Raw genomic sequence first — 17,741 nt, forward strand, 5'->3', positions numbered from 1 at the left:
TCCCCTCCTCTTTAAAAGTACCCATTTTGGGACTAGGATGTGGCTCAGTGGTAGAGAGCTTGCCTAGCATGTGTGGGGCACTGGGTTCAATCCTCAGCACCATCCAAAAAAATAAATAAATAAAATAAAGGTATTGTGTCCAACTAATTTATATATATATTAATTACACACACACATATATGCTATATATGCAATATGTACTATTTTTTTAAAAAGTATTCACTTATTTACAGTAACACTACACTATTTATAAAATTAAGAAATCAAGTATAAGTTCACAAGTTAATGGGAGTATTCTATTCTACTATCCACTTTAAAAAAAAAAGTTTTAAAAGAAACACTGCACCCCAACTAGATCATTATCTTAAGGTAGAGCAAATAAGTGAATAAGTGGCAAGATGATTAAAAAAAAAAACTAGAAAGAGACAAATCAGGCAATATAAGGGTCTCAAAGCACATTTTAATGATACTAGGTACAATGAGAAGTTCTCAAAAGATTACAAGCAGGACAGTTACAAAATCACATAATTCAATTTACATTCTTTCTTGGGGGGGGGGGTAATGCTGAAGATTGTACATCAGGCTTAATACAAGTTAAGGAGGTGCTCTACAATCGAGCTACACTCCTAGTCCCATTCCTAAAGAGTACTATGAAAAATAAGTAGAAAAGAAATAATTGTGGAACCACCAAAACAAGCCAGTAATTACTGCCTCCAGGTAAGAAATGATAATTTGGAAAATGAGAGTCCACAGAAAAAAAGCCAATCAAGGGAAATTTGCTCCCTAACTTTTATTGTTGTTTTGTTTGTTGTTATTGTTTTGTTTTTGTTTTTATTGAACCCAGGGCCTTGTGCATGCAAGGCAAGCTCCCTAGCTTTTGGATATTATATTCTTCCATTTCTCTTACCTCTATTTACTTAATACTATGAATTAAACTAAGGGTAGCAGTTCTTTGAGAGGTGATTATAAATAGGGATAAAGCTAAACTAATTTACCCTTTGACCCAATAATCTTGCCTTTAGGAATTCACTTGAAGTCATTCCATAAATGAGAAACAATATAAGCATAAAGTAATTGAATGAGGCATGATTTGTACTATTTCAAGAGGCTGAAAAACCTCCAAATGCCCATCAGTAAGATAAAAGCTGAATATGTGATGGTTACCCATACAATGGAATAGTATACAAGTACAAAAGGGGGTAAGAAAGTAATTCCCAGGTATGTCATTTAATAAGAGGTAAAATAGATGCAACGTTTTGTGTAATAGGGGTGTGGGGTAAGGAAAACAAATGGATTTATTTATTTTTAAAGAGAAAACACAAAGAATAAACCAGAAATAAGCAAAAAAAAAAAATCTCTAGGGGAATGTAAGAGCAGGGATGGGAATGAATTACCTCAGTATAATTTTTATATAGTTGTGATTTTGAACCATATAAACATCTTATATATTACACAAAATTAAGTGAAAAAGATAAATACTAAAATTCAACACATACAGAAACTGTATAGCAAATTCAAGTTATAACTGCATAAAAAAAAATTCAAGTAACTTTTGGGATTAAAAGCTACACTCCTAAAAAGTTAATTCTGGAAAAGCAAAACTGCAAAGAAATCTTGACCTTTTACTTAATAAAGTTTTGTTGTTGGCAGTAGCATTAATGTAGGTATCCTGGAACTATTTTTGTGTAGATTATAAAATAGCAAATGAATAAAATACATGCTATTGAGAACCAAGTTTTTCACTGAGGAAGATTTTTGTGGTAATGAATCAGAATTCAATTTATTAGGATATATATAATCCGAATCCACTGAACCCAATTTTAGTTTTTTAGTTTCTTTCTCAAAGTTTTTTGAGCAGTTCAAAATATTTCATAACCTTTATTCATTCTTAGAGGTCTTCCAAGGAATAAAGAAAAAAATATTTCACTAATAAAAAAGAATAAAATTTTATTTTTGCAGTTAAAATATGAATACACTGAATCTCTTTATAAGTCTAAGACACTATCAGAACCTAACTGCTATGGATTGAATATGGTTGATCCCTAAAGTTTCATGTACTGACAGCTGGGCCCCTAATGTGGCAGAGTTGAGGTGATGGAACCTTTAAGAGGTAATACAGCTTAAGAAAATGATTAAGGTATGGGGATTCCACCTTCATGAATGGTTTAATGCTATCGTGTAAGGCCATTCCACATCTTGGTATCTTTTTTATACAGCCAGTTTGCTTCCTGCTTCTCTGCCATATTATGATGAAGTCAACGGGCCCCAGTCAAGACTAGACACTGGCACCACACTATTTTGACTCCCAGTCATGAGAATCATGAGCCAAATAAATCTGTTTAAGTTTCCCAGCCTCAAGTATTTTGTTATAACAACACAGACTAAGATACTAGTAATTATATTTTTCTTGCATCTTGCTATATTTCATCACCCCCCCCCAGTAATTATTTCATAATCAATTATTCCTAAGTTTAAAAAAGAAGTAAATAATAAGAAAATGAACCGGAACAGTGGGGCACACCAGTAATCCCAGCAGCTCCAGAATCTGAGGCAGGAAGATTAGAAATTCAAAGCCTGCTTTAGCAACTTAGCAAGACCCTATCTCAAAATAACATACGAGGGGAAAAAAGAGGGCCTAGATATGTGGCTCAGTGATTATGCACCCCAGGATTCAACTCCTAGTACCCCTCCAAAAAATACAGAAAAAAAATGGAATTATGAAATTATCTAGAAGGATAAAGTAATCAACAGTAAAGCATCATCCTTTAATTTTCTTATTGCATTCTACAAAGCAATGCATCTCTCAAGAAAATACAAGACTGGAGAGACCATCTTTATAGTCTACTTGGTTTTTAATAAATATAGTTGAGAATTCAGAATTTTTCATTTTCTGCCCATAAAAGCAAAGAGAAGAAAAGTGACAGAGGAAAACACTTCACAACCATTAAACAATATAAATTTTAAAAAATAGCATTTTTTTACCATACGAATTATTTTTATTTTTTTAGTCATACATGACAGCAGAATGTATTTTGACAAATAATACATACATGGAATGTACATACATCAATCATATTGTCTATTCTATTCTGCTGCCCTTCCTATCCTCCCTACTCCTCCCCTCCTCTCCCATCTTTTCTCTCTATCCAATCTAATGTGACACACTTTTTTTTTCTCATCACAACATCATATATGTATTCTGTATAACAATGAGGTTCTCCTTCCATCTTCTGTGAAACTCTCCTTCTCCCTCTTTTTCCCTCCCACCTCTCTTCCTTATTTAGTGGTAGTCTTCTTCTCATGTTCTTCCTCTCTATCCCATTTTGAATCACCCCCCTTATATCAGAGAAGACATTCGGCATTTGTTTTTTAGGGATTGGCTAACTTCACTTAGCATAATATGCTCTAATGCCAACCATTTGCCTGCAAATGCCATGATCTTGTTATTTTTTAGTGCTGAGTAATATTCCATTGTGTATAAATGCCTCATTTTTTAATCCATTCATCTATTGAAGAGCTCTAGGTTGGTTCCACAATCTAGCTATTGTAAATTGTGCTGCTATAAACACTGATGTGGCTGTGTCCCTGTGTATGCTCTTTTTAGGTCTTTTGGGTATAGTCCGAGAAGGGGAATAGCTGGGTCAAATGGTGGTTCCATTCCCAGCTTTCCAAGGAATCTCCATAATGCTTTCCAAATTGGCTGCACCAATTTGCAGTCCCACCAGCAATGTATGAGTGTAACTTTTTCCCCCACATCCTCGCCAGCACTTATTGTTGTTTGACTTCATAATGGCTGCCATTCTTATTGGAGTGAGATGGTATCTTAGAGTAGTTTTAATTTGCATTTCTCTGATTGCTAGAGATGGTAAGCATTTTTTCATGTATTTGTTAATTAATTGTATATCCTCTTTTGAGAAGTTTCTGTTCAAGTCCTTGGCCAATTTATTGATTGGGTTATTTGCTTTTTTGGAAACAATAGCATTTTTACCCAGTACTGCTCAACAGTAATTTCTTTGATAGGAAATCTTCAATATCAACATTGTCCAAGTAAACAGTAGTTAATCATCAAATATGGCTAATGGGCACTTGAAATATGGCTACAGTGACTAAGAAAATGAATTTTTAAATTCTACTGAATTTTAACTATTTGAATTAAAATTCAAGTGGAAAAGACATTATGTGGTTAGTAAAAACCATACTGAATAGCCCAACAAGACACTAATGACAATGGTGAAAATCACAGTATAAATTAAGTTTCAGATTATAAGTCTTCAGATGACAATACTTTGAATGAATTTTATTAAATTCAATAATGAGCAATATATGAAAATTAACTCAAAGTGAATCAATGACCTAAATATAAGAGATAAAACCATAAAATTCTTGGAATAAAACATCTCTGAGACCTTGGATTTGACAATGAAATCTTAGAATCTGACACCAAAACCATGAGCAATAAAAAAAAAAGATAAACTGGATTTCATCAAAATTAGAAACTTTGGGGGCTGGGGATGTGGCTCAAGCGGTAGTGGGCTCGCCTGGCGTGCGGCCCGGGTTCGATCCTCAGCACCACATACAAAGATGTTGTGTCCGCCAAGAACTAAAATAAACATTGAAAAAAAAATTCTCACTCTCTCTTAAAAAAAAAAATTAGAAACTTTTGTACATCAAAGGACATTATTAAGAAAGAGAACTCTGAGGAAGGAAATGTTTGTAAATTACAAATAAGAATTTAATATCCAGACATAGAGAACTCCTACAACTCAACAAAATGCCAAACCAATTAAAAAATGGGCAAAGGATTTGAATGAAAATTTCTCCAAATGCAAATATAAATGGCTCATAAGCACATGAAAAGATGAGCAACAACCTTAGTCATTAGGAAAATAGCAACCAAAACTATAATAAGGTAATCCCTCATACCTATTAGGATAGTCATAATAAGAAAGGTAATGATCAAAGAATGAATGAACATGGAAAATAGGTGTTGTGTTGACAAAAATATGGAAAAACTAGAACCTTCATACATTGCTGATGGAAATGTAAAATTGTGTCCTCACTGTTGAAAACAGTTGGCAAGTCCTTCAAAACTTTAAATAGTTTCCATATGACTCAGCAATTCTGCTCCTAGCTATACCGCAAAGAACTGAAAACAGGGACACAAACAGATTATTACACAGCAATGTTCACAGCAGCAGTATTCACAATAACCAAAAGTTAGAAACAACCCATGTACTAAACAACATATGAATATACAAACAAAATGTACTACACACACACACACACACACACACACAACTAAATTTTATATATATACACACACAATGGAATATTTTTCAGTCATAAAAAGGAACAAGGTTCTAATACATGGTTGAACCTGGAAAACATTACGCCAAGAAAAATAAGTCAAAGGCAAAAGAGCAAATATTATATGATTTCATTTATATGAAATAGGCTAGAATGTACAAATTCACATAACGTAGACTAGTAGTTACCAGGAATTGGGCCAAGGATGAGGGGTAGAAAATGGGAGGGTTACCATTTATGGTTAGAGAGTTTCAGTTTAGAGTGATAAAAGTTTTGGAAATAAGAATGACAACTGCATAAATGCAAATGTAATCAATATTACTTATGTGTATGCTTAAAAATGATTAAAATGGCAAATTTTACTTCATATATATTTTTCACAATAAATAAAATTACTGTAATAAAAGATCTCTAAATTTTATTTCTTTTTCTACTCCTACAAGTTTTTCAAGCTTCTGAAGATCAGAAACTAGGGTAAAAAACCCTGAAGATACTGCAAATGGGTTTTGAAAGAAGGAATTGTAAAAGGATTTATCTGTGTATCACTGTAAGTCTTAAAAAAGACTATTCCAATGGAAGAACTAAACACATCTGAATATAGTGAATGTTGAATAAAGACAGATTCACTTGAATGAGGGAGGGGGGAAAAGAATCATTGAGTAAAAACTAACACGTGTAAGAACAAAAAGGAAATCCAATGAGCCATTCAACAGGAAGGACTTTATCATACAATAACTTGCACCAAGAATATGGACCATCCCTTTTTCTAAAATGACATGTGGCAGTATTCTTAAGTCTCTTATGACTTTTGTATACCAAAATTTACTGAACTGAAAGAGAACTGCTATGTTTAAATGCCTATAGTAAACTTTCAAATAAAACTATCTTTGATATCTATATTTTTGGTTTTATGTATTTGTAAAAACTTAGATATAAAAAATATATAATTATTTCTCCTGGTATACCAAATATTAATACATTTCCTTAGGGCTGTCCACTCAAAGAGCTTTGATGCAATAACACCCCAATAGCAATTAGCCATACATGGATCTAGACCTTAGTTTCTAGGTAATTCTCATTTAAAAGAATGAGGGCTCTTTGAAGAAACAGTTCATTTCATAACTGGGGCAGGGAAACTACAGGGTAAGCCTGAAATATCTTGTACCAAAAGGCAGAGTAATGGGCATGGTGGAACGGTGATGTACACCTGTCAACCCAGTTACTCAGAAGGCTGAGGAAAGAGTATCACAGTTCCAGACTATTTAGTGAAACCCAACCTGAAAATAAAAAATAAAAGAGGCTAGGAGTGTAGCTCAGTGGTGTAGCATCCCAGGGTTCAATCCCCAGTACTGAAAAAAGAAAGAGGCAATGTAATGATCAAAGAATGAATGAACATATGAAAAAAATGCATGCTTGAGCTTGCTCACAGGTACTCCATTTGCCAAATTTGGGACAATGTGAACATCAAAAGGAATAATGACAGAAATTATAATACATTATATTATATATCTAGATATGAATCTATAGTGATACTATAAGGTAGAGGAAGTACTACAAGGCCTTTCCTTACAGAAAAATGCCAGCTAATAAATGTAGATGGCTACAAAATGACTTGCAAACACCAATTTAATAGCTGAGGTAGGCAAGGATCATCCATGTTTTAGAAGACTGTTCAGGAATAGAAAATTTATGGCCTTCTAGTATAACTACCATTTAAGATACTTATCCCTTACACAAGGATAAGCACTTTTATTCCTCACACAGGATAACACCTGGTAAATTATCTCCAAATACAAGTTTTTAGGAACATTAATAATAAGATAAAGTGACAATATGCATGCTAGAAATATGTGTCACAAGAAATCAGACACATGTTCAAAAGCTACTTGACAAGGTAAACTTTACTTCTGCAGAAGGGATGCTACCAAAAAGAATCTGGCAAGCAAACACACTGGGCAGGAAGTCTGCCCAGGTTTTTAATCCCCAATGCAGCACTGCCCCTTACTCTGATAGAAGGAGTTCCGGGTCATAAGCTATATAATTGATTAATTTAAAATTGGAGAGGGGAAGGGCTATAGTTACGACTGGACTGCCTAGTACACTACAGGTATGATGACTGGAAGACTAAGGACAAAGGGAGATATGTGGGGGAGGTGGAGCTATTTTAACCAACCACATTGTTTTGAGACTTAAAAACAGCTCCACACTATGAAATTTAAGTTCTAGATTACAGCACTACACACTATGAAATTTAAATTCTAGATTACAGCAAACACAATTTTGTTACATGTTAAGAAACTCAGACTACAGGTTTACTTTTGACAGAAAAGAGAACATTAATCTTTTTGGTAATTTTTATTTGTTCTAACCAGTTACACATTGACAGTAAAATGCATTTTGACAAATCATACATAAATGAAGTATTAACTTTTCATTCTTCTGGTTGTATATGATATAGAATCACACTGGTCCTGTAGTCACATATGCACATAGGATAATAACGTCTGATTCATTCTACTATCCTCCAAGAACATTAATCTTACATGTATCTCCTAATGTGATGCAATGGGAAGTCATCATCACCTATGTAGTATTTTTGCCAAAAATGATTAACTTCATTTCCTTGTGATTATATTCATTAGATATCTCCAAATTGTGGGGCATTCTATAAGAAAATAGACCTGACCCTTTCAAAACAGACAATTTCATAGAAAATAAGTCAGCAGGAGGATTATTTTAGATGAAAAATAATATGGATAAATTCAAGAGATAATATAGCCAAATGCAATTATGACCTTTGAATCTTGAATCAAAAGAAGAGTTATAAAGGGCAATTTTAGAAAAACTGAGGAAATTTTAATTTGTTAGATGTCAATGTTAATTTCTTGAGCCTGAAAAAATATACTACAGTTTTATAGAATGTTCTAAAATGATATCTGCTTTTAAGTGTTAAGAATTTTGATACCTGCAATTTTCAAATAGCATGGCAAGAAAAAAGAAATATAGAGAAGGGAAAAAAGCAAATAGGGGGCTACAGTTATAGCTCAGTGGCAGAGTGCTTGCCTAGCATGTGTGAGGCACTGGGTTCGATCCTTAGCACCCCATAAAAATAAACAAATTTTTTAAAAAGGCATTCTGTCCATCTGTAACTACCAAAAACAATTTTTAAAAAAGCAAATGGAATAAAATATTAGTTGACGACTCTAAACAAAAAGTGTTCATTACACATATCAAATTTTCCATAGTTGGGTAATTTTTTCAAAATAAACAGTTGTAGTTTAAGGGGGTGGGGCACAACTGCCCTTTGATAGACTAAGAAGACTGAGATTTACTAATCTGGAGATGGCAAAGCAGATAATACTAGCTAAAATGTTTTTTAAATCCAAACTGAAAATATTAAGTGGAAAAACAAAATCAAGCAATTATGATTAAAGCACAGATTTCTTACACCTCCTTCCCTCTTTCCCTCCACCATTTTAGAACCATTCTTATTTTTTGTTCCAATTTGGGGTACGCTAACACAATGAAAATGCCCCCATCCTTAGAATACTATTATGTTTATTAACTTTCAAAAAACTGACACTCTTTCATCATGGCTCATGACTGGCATGATACTGAGTACTAACAATAAATTGTTCTAAAACAAAATATAACTCACAAGTAGTGAGTTCTTAAAACTCACCTACTTGCAAAATGAAATGGACCTTAAGCTATACAAGCAAACATACTTTGCCTGTCTAAAAATGAAATAGATAAAAAAAATCAAACACTCAAATAAATCACCTACAATTATTTAACTTAGAAAAAAGTATTTTCTAAAATTCCACACCCATTCATAAAATTCTTTAACAATCTGCGATACTTTTTCTTAATCTGATAAAAAGTAAATGCAAAAAACACCCACAGAAGACATCCTATTTAATAATGAATTTGTGAAAGTTTACTCAGCACCTACTATCACTTCTATTAAATCTTGCATTAGAGAGACTAATTATTTCTTAAGACAAGAAAAAGAAACAAAAAGCATACGGACTGGAATAGATTAAGATAATATTATCAATATAACTTTAAAGTCATAGGTTTGTTGCCAGAATTGACAAGTCAATAGAACAGTCAAGAAACAAATCCACACATAAAGTCATGTAATTATGACAAAGATTACAATGTAAACACTTCAAAAAAAGAAAGAAATTCCACCAACCATAAAGGAAATTATTATTAAAATTAAGAATTCTAGTTCATCGAAAGAAACTCAAGCCTCAGACTAGGGGAGAAATTTACAATTCATAACAGAAAAAAATCACTTATCAAAAAATGTATAAAGAATTATAAGGAATTGCCAGACATGGTGGCACACCCCTGTAATCCCAGTGACTCGGGAGGTTGAAGCAGGAGGATATGAATATGACAACTAGAATATGGCAAACATCCCAAAATAAAATGAGCAAAGAGATTTGCAGGTATTTTTATGAAAGAAAAAAAATTAAAATCCAAATAGACAAACACTTGAAAAGGTGGTCAACCTCATTAGTCAATACTAGAAAGGCTAGCATGTATTTACAAAAGTCAATAGCAAATGGTATTAAGGATATGAAGTAGCTGGACCTTTCACCATGCTGGCAGAAGTGTAAACTGGTAATAACCACTTTGGAAAACAACATAATAAGTAGAACTAAAAACATAAACAGCCCAGGAGAAAGTTCCAGGCAAAAACTACAAAACAACCCAACTGCCTGACTGAAAAATAGGAGTGGTAATGAAGTTTTCTAACACTAAATACGTAAACACCTATATCACAATATCTGGCACAGATAAAATCCACTCCATATAATGCAATCTTATCCCTTCCTAAGTAGACAAATGGATATTTGTAATTTAAGATCAGGCTCAAAACACATTCCAATGGCTTCTTGTCTCACACACACAAAAAAAACTCTTAACAAATGATCTGTTGCTGCTGCTCTCACACTGACTCATTCTGATCTGCTCACACTAACGAGAAAACTCTTCTTCAAAATGTCCTTCATACATCCAACAAGCTAATTCTCCAGTTATTGTAGGGTTTCTGCTCAAACTGTAACAGACATGTCCTCCCTGACTACTTACATAAGAGGCATTCCCTATAATTCCCTTACCTTCCCTTTTTTTTTTTTTTTTAATCCTGGCCTTTTTTAGCATCCATCACCAGATATTTTCAAATGTGCCTACTGCATGTCTTCACCATTATCGCAATTTCCATGAAAGCAAAAACTTTTTCTATTTTTTTCATTACTGCACACTCAGCAGAACATGCATGGCATACAGTAGACACTCAATAAATACTTGCTGCATAAATTCTATGACTTGGATTCCAGGCTTAGAGAGAATAACAGCTGCTATATGGAGTTCAAGGCTGACCATTCCTTAATCTTAGTTTATCATGACAAATATGAAAATCCTCCAATAATTAAAATTAGCTGTTCCACTTGCGGAAAATTTTAAAATATTTACTTCTATTTATTCTATTTTAATATTTACTTCTAATTAATTACTTCTAATGCATTAATTCTCTAAGGCTCTATCATCAGGAAAATATAATCCACATGAAAATTCCAAGTGAGAATTACATAAGGCACTCAATAATAAATTATCCTAATGAATTTGCCTATCTTAACTATTATCCTACAAATAAACCTATGAAAACCATACTTTGTACCACCTTTTTTCATATTACAGTAAAATCTCAGTAGTTTCATTAATAAAAGATGATAGCATTTGAAGATATATACTCTCCCAGAAATATCCCCTTTAGCCAGAAACCCAAATTTGAACATAATGCATTTCTAAGACAGAATCAGATTTAACAAGATCTTAGTACAAGGAAACCTAGAACCGCCGAAGATATTCCACATGAGTCCTACATCAGTCACAATCTACACAGGGTCCCCAAGTAGCTTACATTTTTCTCCCAAATATTTTATTACTACCGATTTAAAAAAAAAAAAAAAAAGACATCCAGTTTAAAAAGTTGATGTCGGTTTTCCTCCTTTTTTTTTCAGTCAGAGAATTAAAACCTTTGGAAAACAACTGGAGGATGTCTGAATAAATTATACGTACCAGCTCTGGAGTATCTGAGAAATAAACCTATCTAACTGGGGTTTAAACCAGCCAAGAGTCATTTTTCAGCAATTAAAGATATAACATCCCAGTTTGCATAACAACTAAGTTTTATTGACATAAACTTTATTTAAAAACTACAATCTCATCCAACTTCACAAACTTTTGAGTAAATAATTGTTTTTGTTTTTGTTTTTTGAGAGAGAGAGAGAGAGAGAGAGAGAGAGAGAGAGAGGGAGAATTTTTAATATTTATTTTTTGGTTTTTGGCCGACACAACATCTTTGTATGTGGTGCTGAGGATAGAACCCGGCCGCACACATGCCAGACGAGCTCGCTACTGCTTGAGCCACATCCCCAGCCCAATAATTGTGCTTTTAAAACAATGGTGTTTTCCTAAATAAAGTGAATATTTATGTACATGTAATTGGAACCATACTGTACATACTATTCTACAGTTTTTAATGCCTGCATAATAGCTCATTATATATATCATGATTTATTTAACCAATCCCCTAATGCTAGATTTGTAGTTTTTTCATTATTCTAAACAAAGCTCCTGAGAATTTTTCTTAAATGTCTCTTTGCTAGATCAAGAAAAAGTATAAGCCAAATCTTTAACTAACAAAAAAAAAAAAGGGAGGGGGGGGATTCTGGGAAATGATTCAGCTATGCTTCTGTAAGTCAAAGTGAAAACGATGTCCCTTATATATTCTTTTCCTCAGACTGCCAATTTCTTGATTTCTTATCATTTTCATTCAATGGCTTAAGTGAATAAACAAGGGACAAATAGGTAAAACTTCTTATACTCCTTAGGGGAATTTAAAAAAAAAAAAAAAAAAACTTTGGAGCAACATTTCACCCACATTATTCAGCAGGCCTTCTTAACCAAGATTCCCAGAGTAACTTATGACCATTTTATGTACCTCCAATGTATAATTAACTTATTATATTATCCTCCCTTTTATTATCCTAGAAAAAAACATGAAAATATAGTCATCCATAATTTTCTCTCATGGAACCCACATAGGGAAAGGCCAAGACGTAAGCCATATCTGACTTATCTAAAGGAGTACTAAGTGTCACACTAATATAAAGCTATTATGACATTTTCTCTTTTACATTCAAAATTTCACCCTGTTTCTCTAATACTAGTGTCTAATGTAAAACTGGGTTGACTTGGGAGCTGGAGATGTAACTCAGTAGTAGAGAACTTGCTTAGAATATGAGGCCCTGGATTTTGTTCCCAGCACTATCAAAAAAATAAATAAAACATAAATATGGGTTGATTCTAAAGCCTGAATAAAGTCCCTCACAAAAAAATTTAATTCACTACTTACTAGGTAAAACCTTCCTGTACTAAACTATAATTAAAGCATAGTTAGCTATCCAAAATATTTTCTGGGATGATAGGGTCTCCTGTCCATTGATACAGATCCTTCTATTAAGTAAATGTAGTCTATTCAGTAAGGGGTTTTATCATGAACTGAGAATCAATTTACATACCCATGACAGACATGCAGACTTATTTAATGTTTCAAATAAACCTTAACAAAACAAATAATTTGGTAACATGGTTAATGTCCACTGAATTCCTTTCCCACTAGACTGTAACTGCAAAGGCAGTTGCTTTTCTCAAAATGTAACTGGATACAATACCAGCAAGCTGTTCAGAGCATCCCTTGAAAAGTATCCTTCCTATTTCAGTCACACTAACATCAGAATAAAATCAAAAATATATGTTTTAAGATGCCAAATGAGAGAAAACATATTAGTCAGCATTATACACACACTTGAGGCAAAAGTAATTCCACTACAAGTCAAAGGCAATAAAACACCAACTTCTAAGGGTCTGTTTTGAAAGAACAAAAAATATAAACAATTTGACAAAAAAGAACAAAGTTTCATGAAGAGTTCTTTCTTTCTTTCCAATTTTTCTCTTTTAAAAAATTAAGATGCTTTGATGTCCTGTAATTTAAACACACTAAAGTAGGTGAATTTTTCACCCTCCCCCTATCTTGAAGTCACCAAGTTTAAAACCCAACAGTGGTATATGGTATTAGAAAAAAATGGCCTCCAAAAGGAAATCTAATGCAAAAAAAAAAAAAAAAAATAGGAATGATTTCCAGTTTAGCCCAACAGGTGGTTTCCAAACAAAGCAGGAATAAGGTTCTATGAAAAACCCCACCTAGGTAACTGAGTATATTTATCTATATAAGTAGTCATTTTTATTCAGAAATGCCATAGAAAAAAGGTGTGCTGATCCTTATTAAAAGATTCTCAAGTCTTCATAGTTTTGAAGCAACTTCCTAACCCTTTACAATCCATGATACTCTCTCACAATAATGACATGGGGCATTTTACATAAATATTGCTTTTCAAAGCAAAAATTTCAAGACACTTCAGGTGGCAGAATCAACCTGAAATACCTCAGAACTCACAAGAAATTTTCAGATTTAACGATAAAATTAATCGGGTAAACTTTTTAATACAGAAAATCAAAAAATAGAAAATACAAAACTTGGGTTGGGGTTGTGACTCAGTTGTAGAGCACTTGCCAAACACGTGTGAAGCACTGGGTTCGATCCTTAGCACCGCATACAAAAACAAATAAAACAAAGGCATGCTGTCCATCTACAACTACAAAAAAAAAAAAAAAAAAAAAAAAAACCACATTAAAATAAAAGAAAAAAAATACAAAACTTTCTCCTTTCCTGATAATTTAAAACTCATTTATCATACGAATCAAATTAAAATTTAACAAAATGGCATTCTATTTTGTCAAATACTAAACCACCCAAACTGAGACTGCTCAAGAAGCATACAAAAACAAACATAGTGAAACTTCTACGTGTAATCAAATAATGAGCAACAAAGAGAATACATTTTGGCAACATTTAGATAATAACAATCTAAAAAGAGACAGGTTAACACTTCCATTTACAGTGTTCCCCCCGCCCCTAAAAAATATTCCTACGAACTCTTTGCACACATTCAACTCAAAAACTCAGTTTTAGGTACAAGCTAAAGAGACTGTCACATCCCTCCATCCTATCCCACCCCGCTGCTCGAAGGTCAAAGGGCTCCAGACAAAAGACAACAAACGCACGTGACAAAAGTTTCTCCCAACACTTATCTCAAGGCCTAGAGCCAGTGCTCCTCTCGCGTGCAGGCTCAGGAGAGAGCTGAGCCCTGCTCAAGGGGTTGCGGCCCAAAAAGGGCCAGAACAGGCCGGCTGGATGACTCGGCCCCCAGCCCCCGGAACCCAGACCGGGGCACCTGCAGGGCGCGGGCACCTCCCGAGACCGCGGCGACAGGCGGAAGCACGGGGCAAGGGCCGGGGCCGGAGCGCGGCCTGTTACCTTTTCCTGCTCCTCGCGGAGCCGCGCCACCTCCGGGGCACGCAACGGCGCTGCGGCCGAGGCCGAAGAGTGGGATTCGGAGTCGGACGGGGCCTCCATGAAAGGGGCACCGGGGGCCTCAGCGGGGCGAACGAGTCCTAAACAAGTGTTTATGGAGGCGGCGTGGCCGGCTGCTGCCCAGAGCCCTCGTGCTCGCCTTCATGCACTGCGCGCCCGCCGCTGAGGAGGCCGCGCTTGTCTTCGCCGCTGCCGCGGGGGCCGCTGCTCGCGTCCGGACTGCCCGCGGCCGCATCTCACACACGCATGCCGCCCGCTAACGCCGCCGCCGCGGGCTGGGAGCAGCAGGCCCGCAGCCGAGAGCGGAAGGCGACTCTTAGGTGGCCGGGCCCAGCCAGGCGTCCCGTGGCGGCCGCGCCTCCTCCGCACCTCCCCCGCAGGCCCCGCCCCTCGCCCCGCCCCGCGCGGCACGCTGGGAAGCGAACGCGCACCCCCACGCAGGCCCCGCCCCTCAGTGCACGTGGTACGGAGGCGCGCGGCGCTCGCTGGCCCCATCTGAGACTACGCTGGGTTTGCAGCCCTTGACAAGCTTACATTCTAGGAGGTCCGGGCTCAGTATTCAGAGCTACAAGCCTTTTACAGCTTGGTGTCCCCCGCACCCCGCGCCCCAGTGGTTCAGCGCTGCATCTGGCTGAAGGAGCTTAATTCGTTTCACTGAAGCTGTTTCACAAGAACATTTAATTTTAGTAAATTCAACTCTTTCCTGTGTCTTTTTAATGAATTAAAATATACAATTATATTTTGCATATGCATTAATTCCTGTACACATTAGAATTTTTCCTCATGTATATTAAGCTGCTACACTAATATTACAGTTACCATATACGGACTAGTAAAGAGATTTTTTTCAAGAGTAGCTTTGCCTGAACTTTTCCTTTTATTTTAAAACTACAGTGCCCTATTGCTCCTCTAACTCTATGTACAGCCTCTGTACACAGTAGGCCTCCGATTAACCTTACTGAATGGAACTGACCTTGTCCTAATCCCGCTGTGATCCCTAACAGTAGTGATGGGTCCTGTTCCTTCAGCGTTGTAAAATGGGAAAAGGCTGGGAGGTGCATACAGCGTTTGCAAGCTGATGTGTGTACTTGCTCCTGCTCTTCTCTCTCTTCTGGCCAGCTCCCAAGTCCAGTTCCAACCTTTTTCCCTTTGCTTCAGAGAAAAAAGCAAGGACAATTTGGGGGAAGTGTTAATTCCTGTGTCTTCCCCTCTGCACGACCAACCATCCTTACCTCTGAAGCATGGTGAGAATAAAACCACTCTAAAAAGTGCTTCCGGAACCACCATTATCTCTCCATCCTCAACTACCTTAGTAGCTATTTCCAGGAATCCCTGCTTCTATTTAAACTAGCTCCAATAATGGACATGGGCAGGGGCTCACCCTACCACTCTACTTTGAGGTGCTAAACTGTATATCACACAGCCCTGTGTCTGTGAGAAGCTGACCCACCCCTAGCTTCAGGGGAAGGGTAATGCATTTTCCTTGGAAGTGGTTGATTCAGGAATGGGTGTGTGACATCACACAAACAAAGGTTTCCAGAGAAAATGCTTCCTAATTATTTGGAAAGTTCTTCTGTAAAGAATATATTCCTTGGCTAAGAAATATAAAACAAGTAGCCCTGCGTGTTTCATACAGCTCTCCTGGACCACCTAGAAAAGGCCAAAACACAGAATGAAGTTGTCTTTAGCCAGCAAAACTGAGAAACAGAACCTGAGTCCCTGATTATATCAGAATTTGATTCAGGGATGAATCAATCAACTCTAAAGTCTGCATTACCGCTGGACTTCTGGCTGAGCAAGGCAGTTTACTATCACTAACAGCCAAAGACAATCTGATTCACACACACCCAATCTAGTCTCTGCTCGATAGCCTGAGTGAGCTTTTAAAGTAATCAGATCACATCATGCTCAGGGTTAGAGCATTCCATGGCTTCCCACTGCAACTGGAATCAAATCCAGATAGCCTGATGGAATTTTGCGTTATCTGACCTTCCCCATCCCCTTGCAAGCCTCCATACCATGTTTCTTCAGACATGCCAGACTGATTACTCCCACAGGGTCATTGCACTTGCTGTATGTTAGCATCCACATATTAGAGAGAACATTCAGCCTTTGGGGTTTTTGTTGTTGTTGTTGTTGTTGTTTGGTTTTTGGTTTTTGGTTTTTTTGGTCTGGCTTATTTCACTTAGCATGACAGTCTCCAGTTCCATCCATTTACCAGCAAATGCCATAATTTCATTCTTCTTTAAGGCTAAGGAATATTCCATTGTGTATATATACCACATTTTCTTTATCCATTCATCTGTTCAAAGGCACCTAGGTTGGTTCCATAGTTTAGCTATTGTGAATTGAGCTACTGTAAACATTGATGTGGCCAGGTCACTATGGTATGCTGATTTGATGATGGTATAAACCAAGGAGTGGGATAACTGGGTCAAACCAAATGGTGGTTCCATTTCAAGTTTTCTGAGGAATCTTCATACTGCTTTCCAAAGTGGTTTCTCCAATTTGTAGACCCACCAGCAGTGTATGAGTGGACCTTTTCCCCCACATCCTCACCAACATTTATTATTGAGTTCTTAATAATTGCCATTCTGACTGAAATGAGATGAAATCTCAGTGAAGTTTTAATTTGCATTTCCCTAATTGCTGGAGATGTTGCACATTTTTTTATGTTTGTAGGCCAGTTGTGTATCTTCTTCTGTGAAGCCTCTGTTCAGATTCTTTGCCCATTTATTGATTGGGTTATTTGGTGTTAAGTTTTTTGAGTTATGCCGCAGTCTGGCTGGGCACAAATCACGAGCCATTGAAGCAGGAACAAACTTTATTTCTGAACTCCACCAGCACACTCCACACACGCTCCCCGGGAATTCCCCCGAACACCATGCAGCTCCTCCAGGAACACACCACATCAACTGGA

At 36.2% G+C, this 17,741-nt stretch overlaps 1 protein-coding gene across 2 annotated transcripts in view; it reads right to left on the reverse strand.

Moving 5' to 3' along the window:
* Nucleotides 1–15,195, reverse strand: part of Uri1 (URI1 prefoldin like chaperone) — a 67,485-nt gene extending 52,290 nt beyond the window's left edge. Inside the window, exon 1 of one of the 2 annotated variants that reach the window (XM_026391231.2) lies at nucleotides 14,765–15,195. In XM_026391231.2, coding sequence (XP_026247016.2) covers nucleotides 14,765–14,863 — 99 coding nt within the window. In that variant the 5' untranslated portion in view covers nucleotides 14,864–15,195. The remainder of the gene's footprint in view (nucleotides 1–14,764) is intronic. The other variant, XM_077793138.1, reaches the window with a different exon arrangement.
* Nucleotides 15,196–17,741: the final 2,546 nt, after the last annotated feature.

The sequence above is a fragment of the Urocitellus parryii genome, chromosome 15 (assembly GCF_045843805.1).
Source record: "Urocitellus parryii isolate mUroPar1 chromosome 15, mUroPar1.hap1, whole genome shotgun sequence".
Classification (NCBI taxonomy): Eukaryota; Metazoa; Chordata; class Mammalia; order Rodentia; family Sciuridae; genus Urocitellus; species Urocitellus parryii.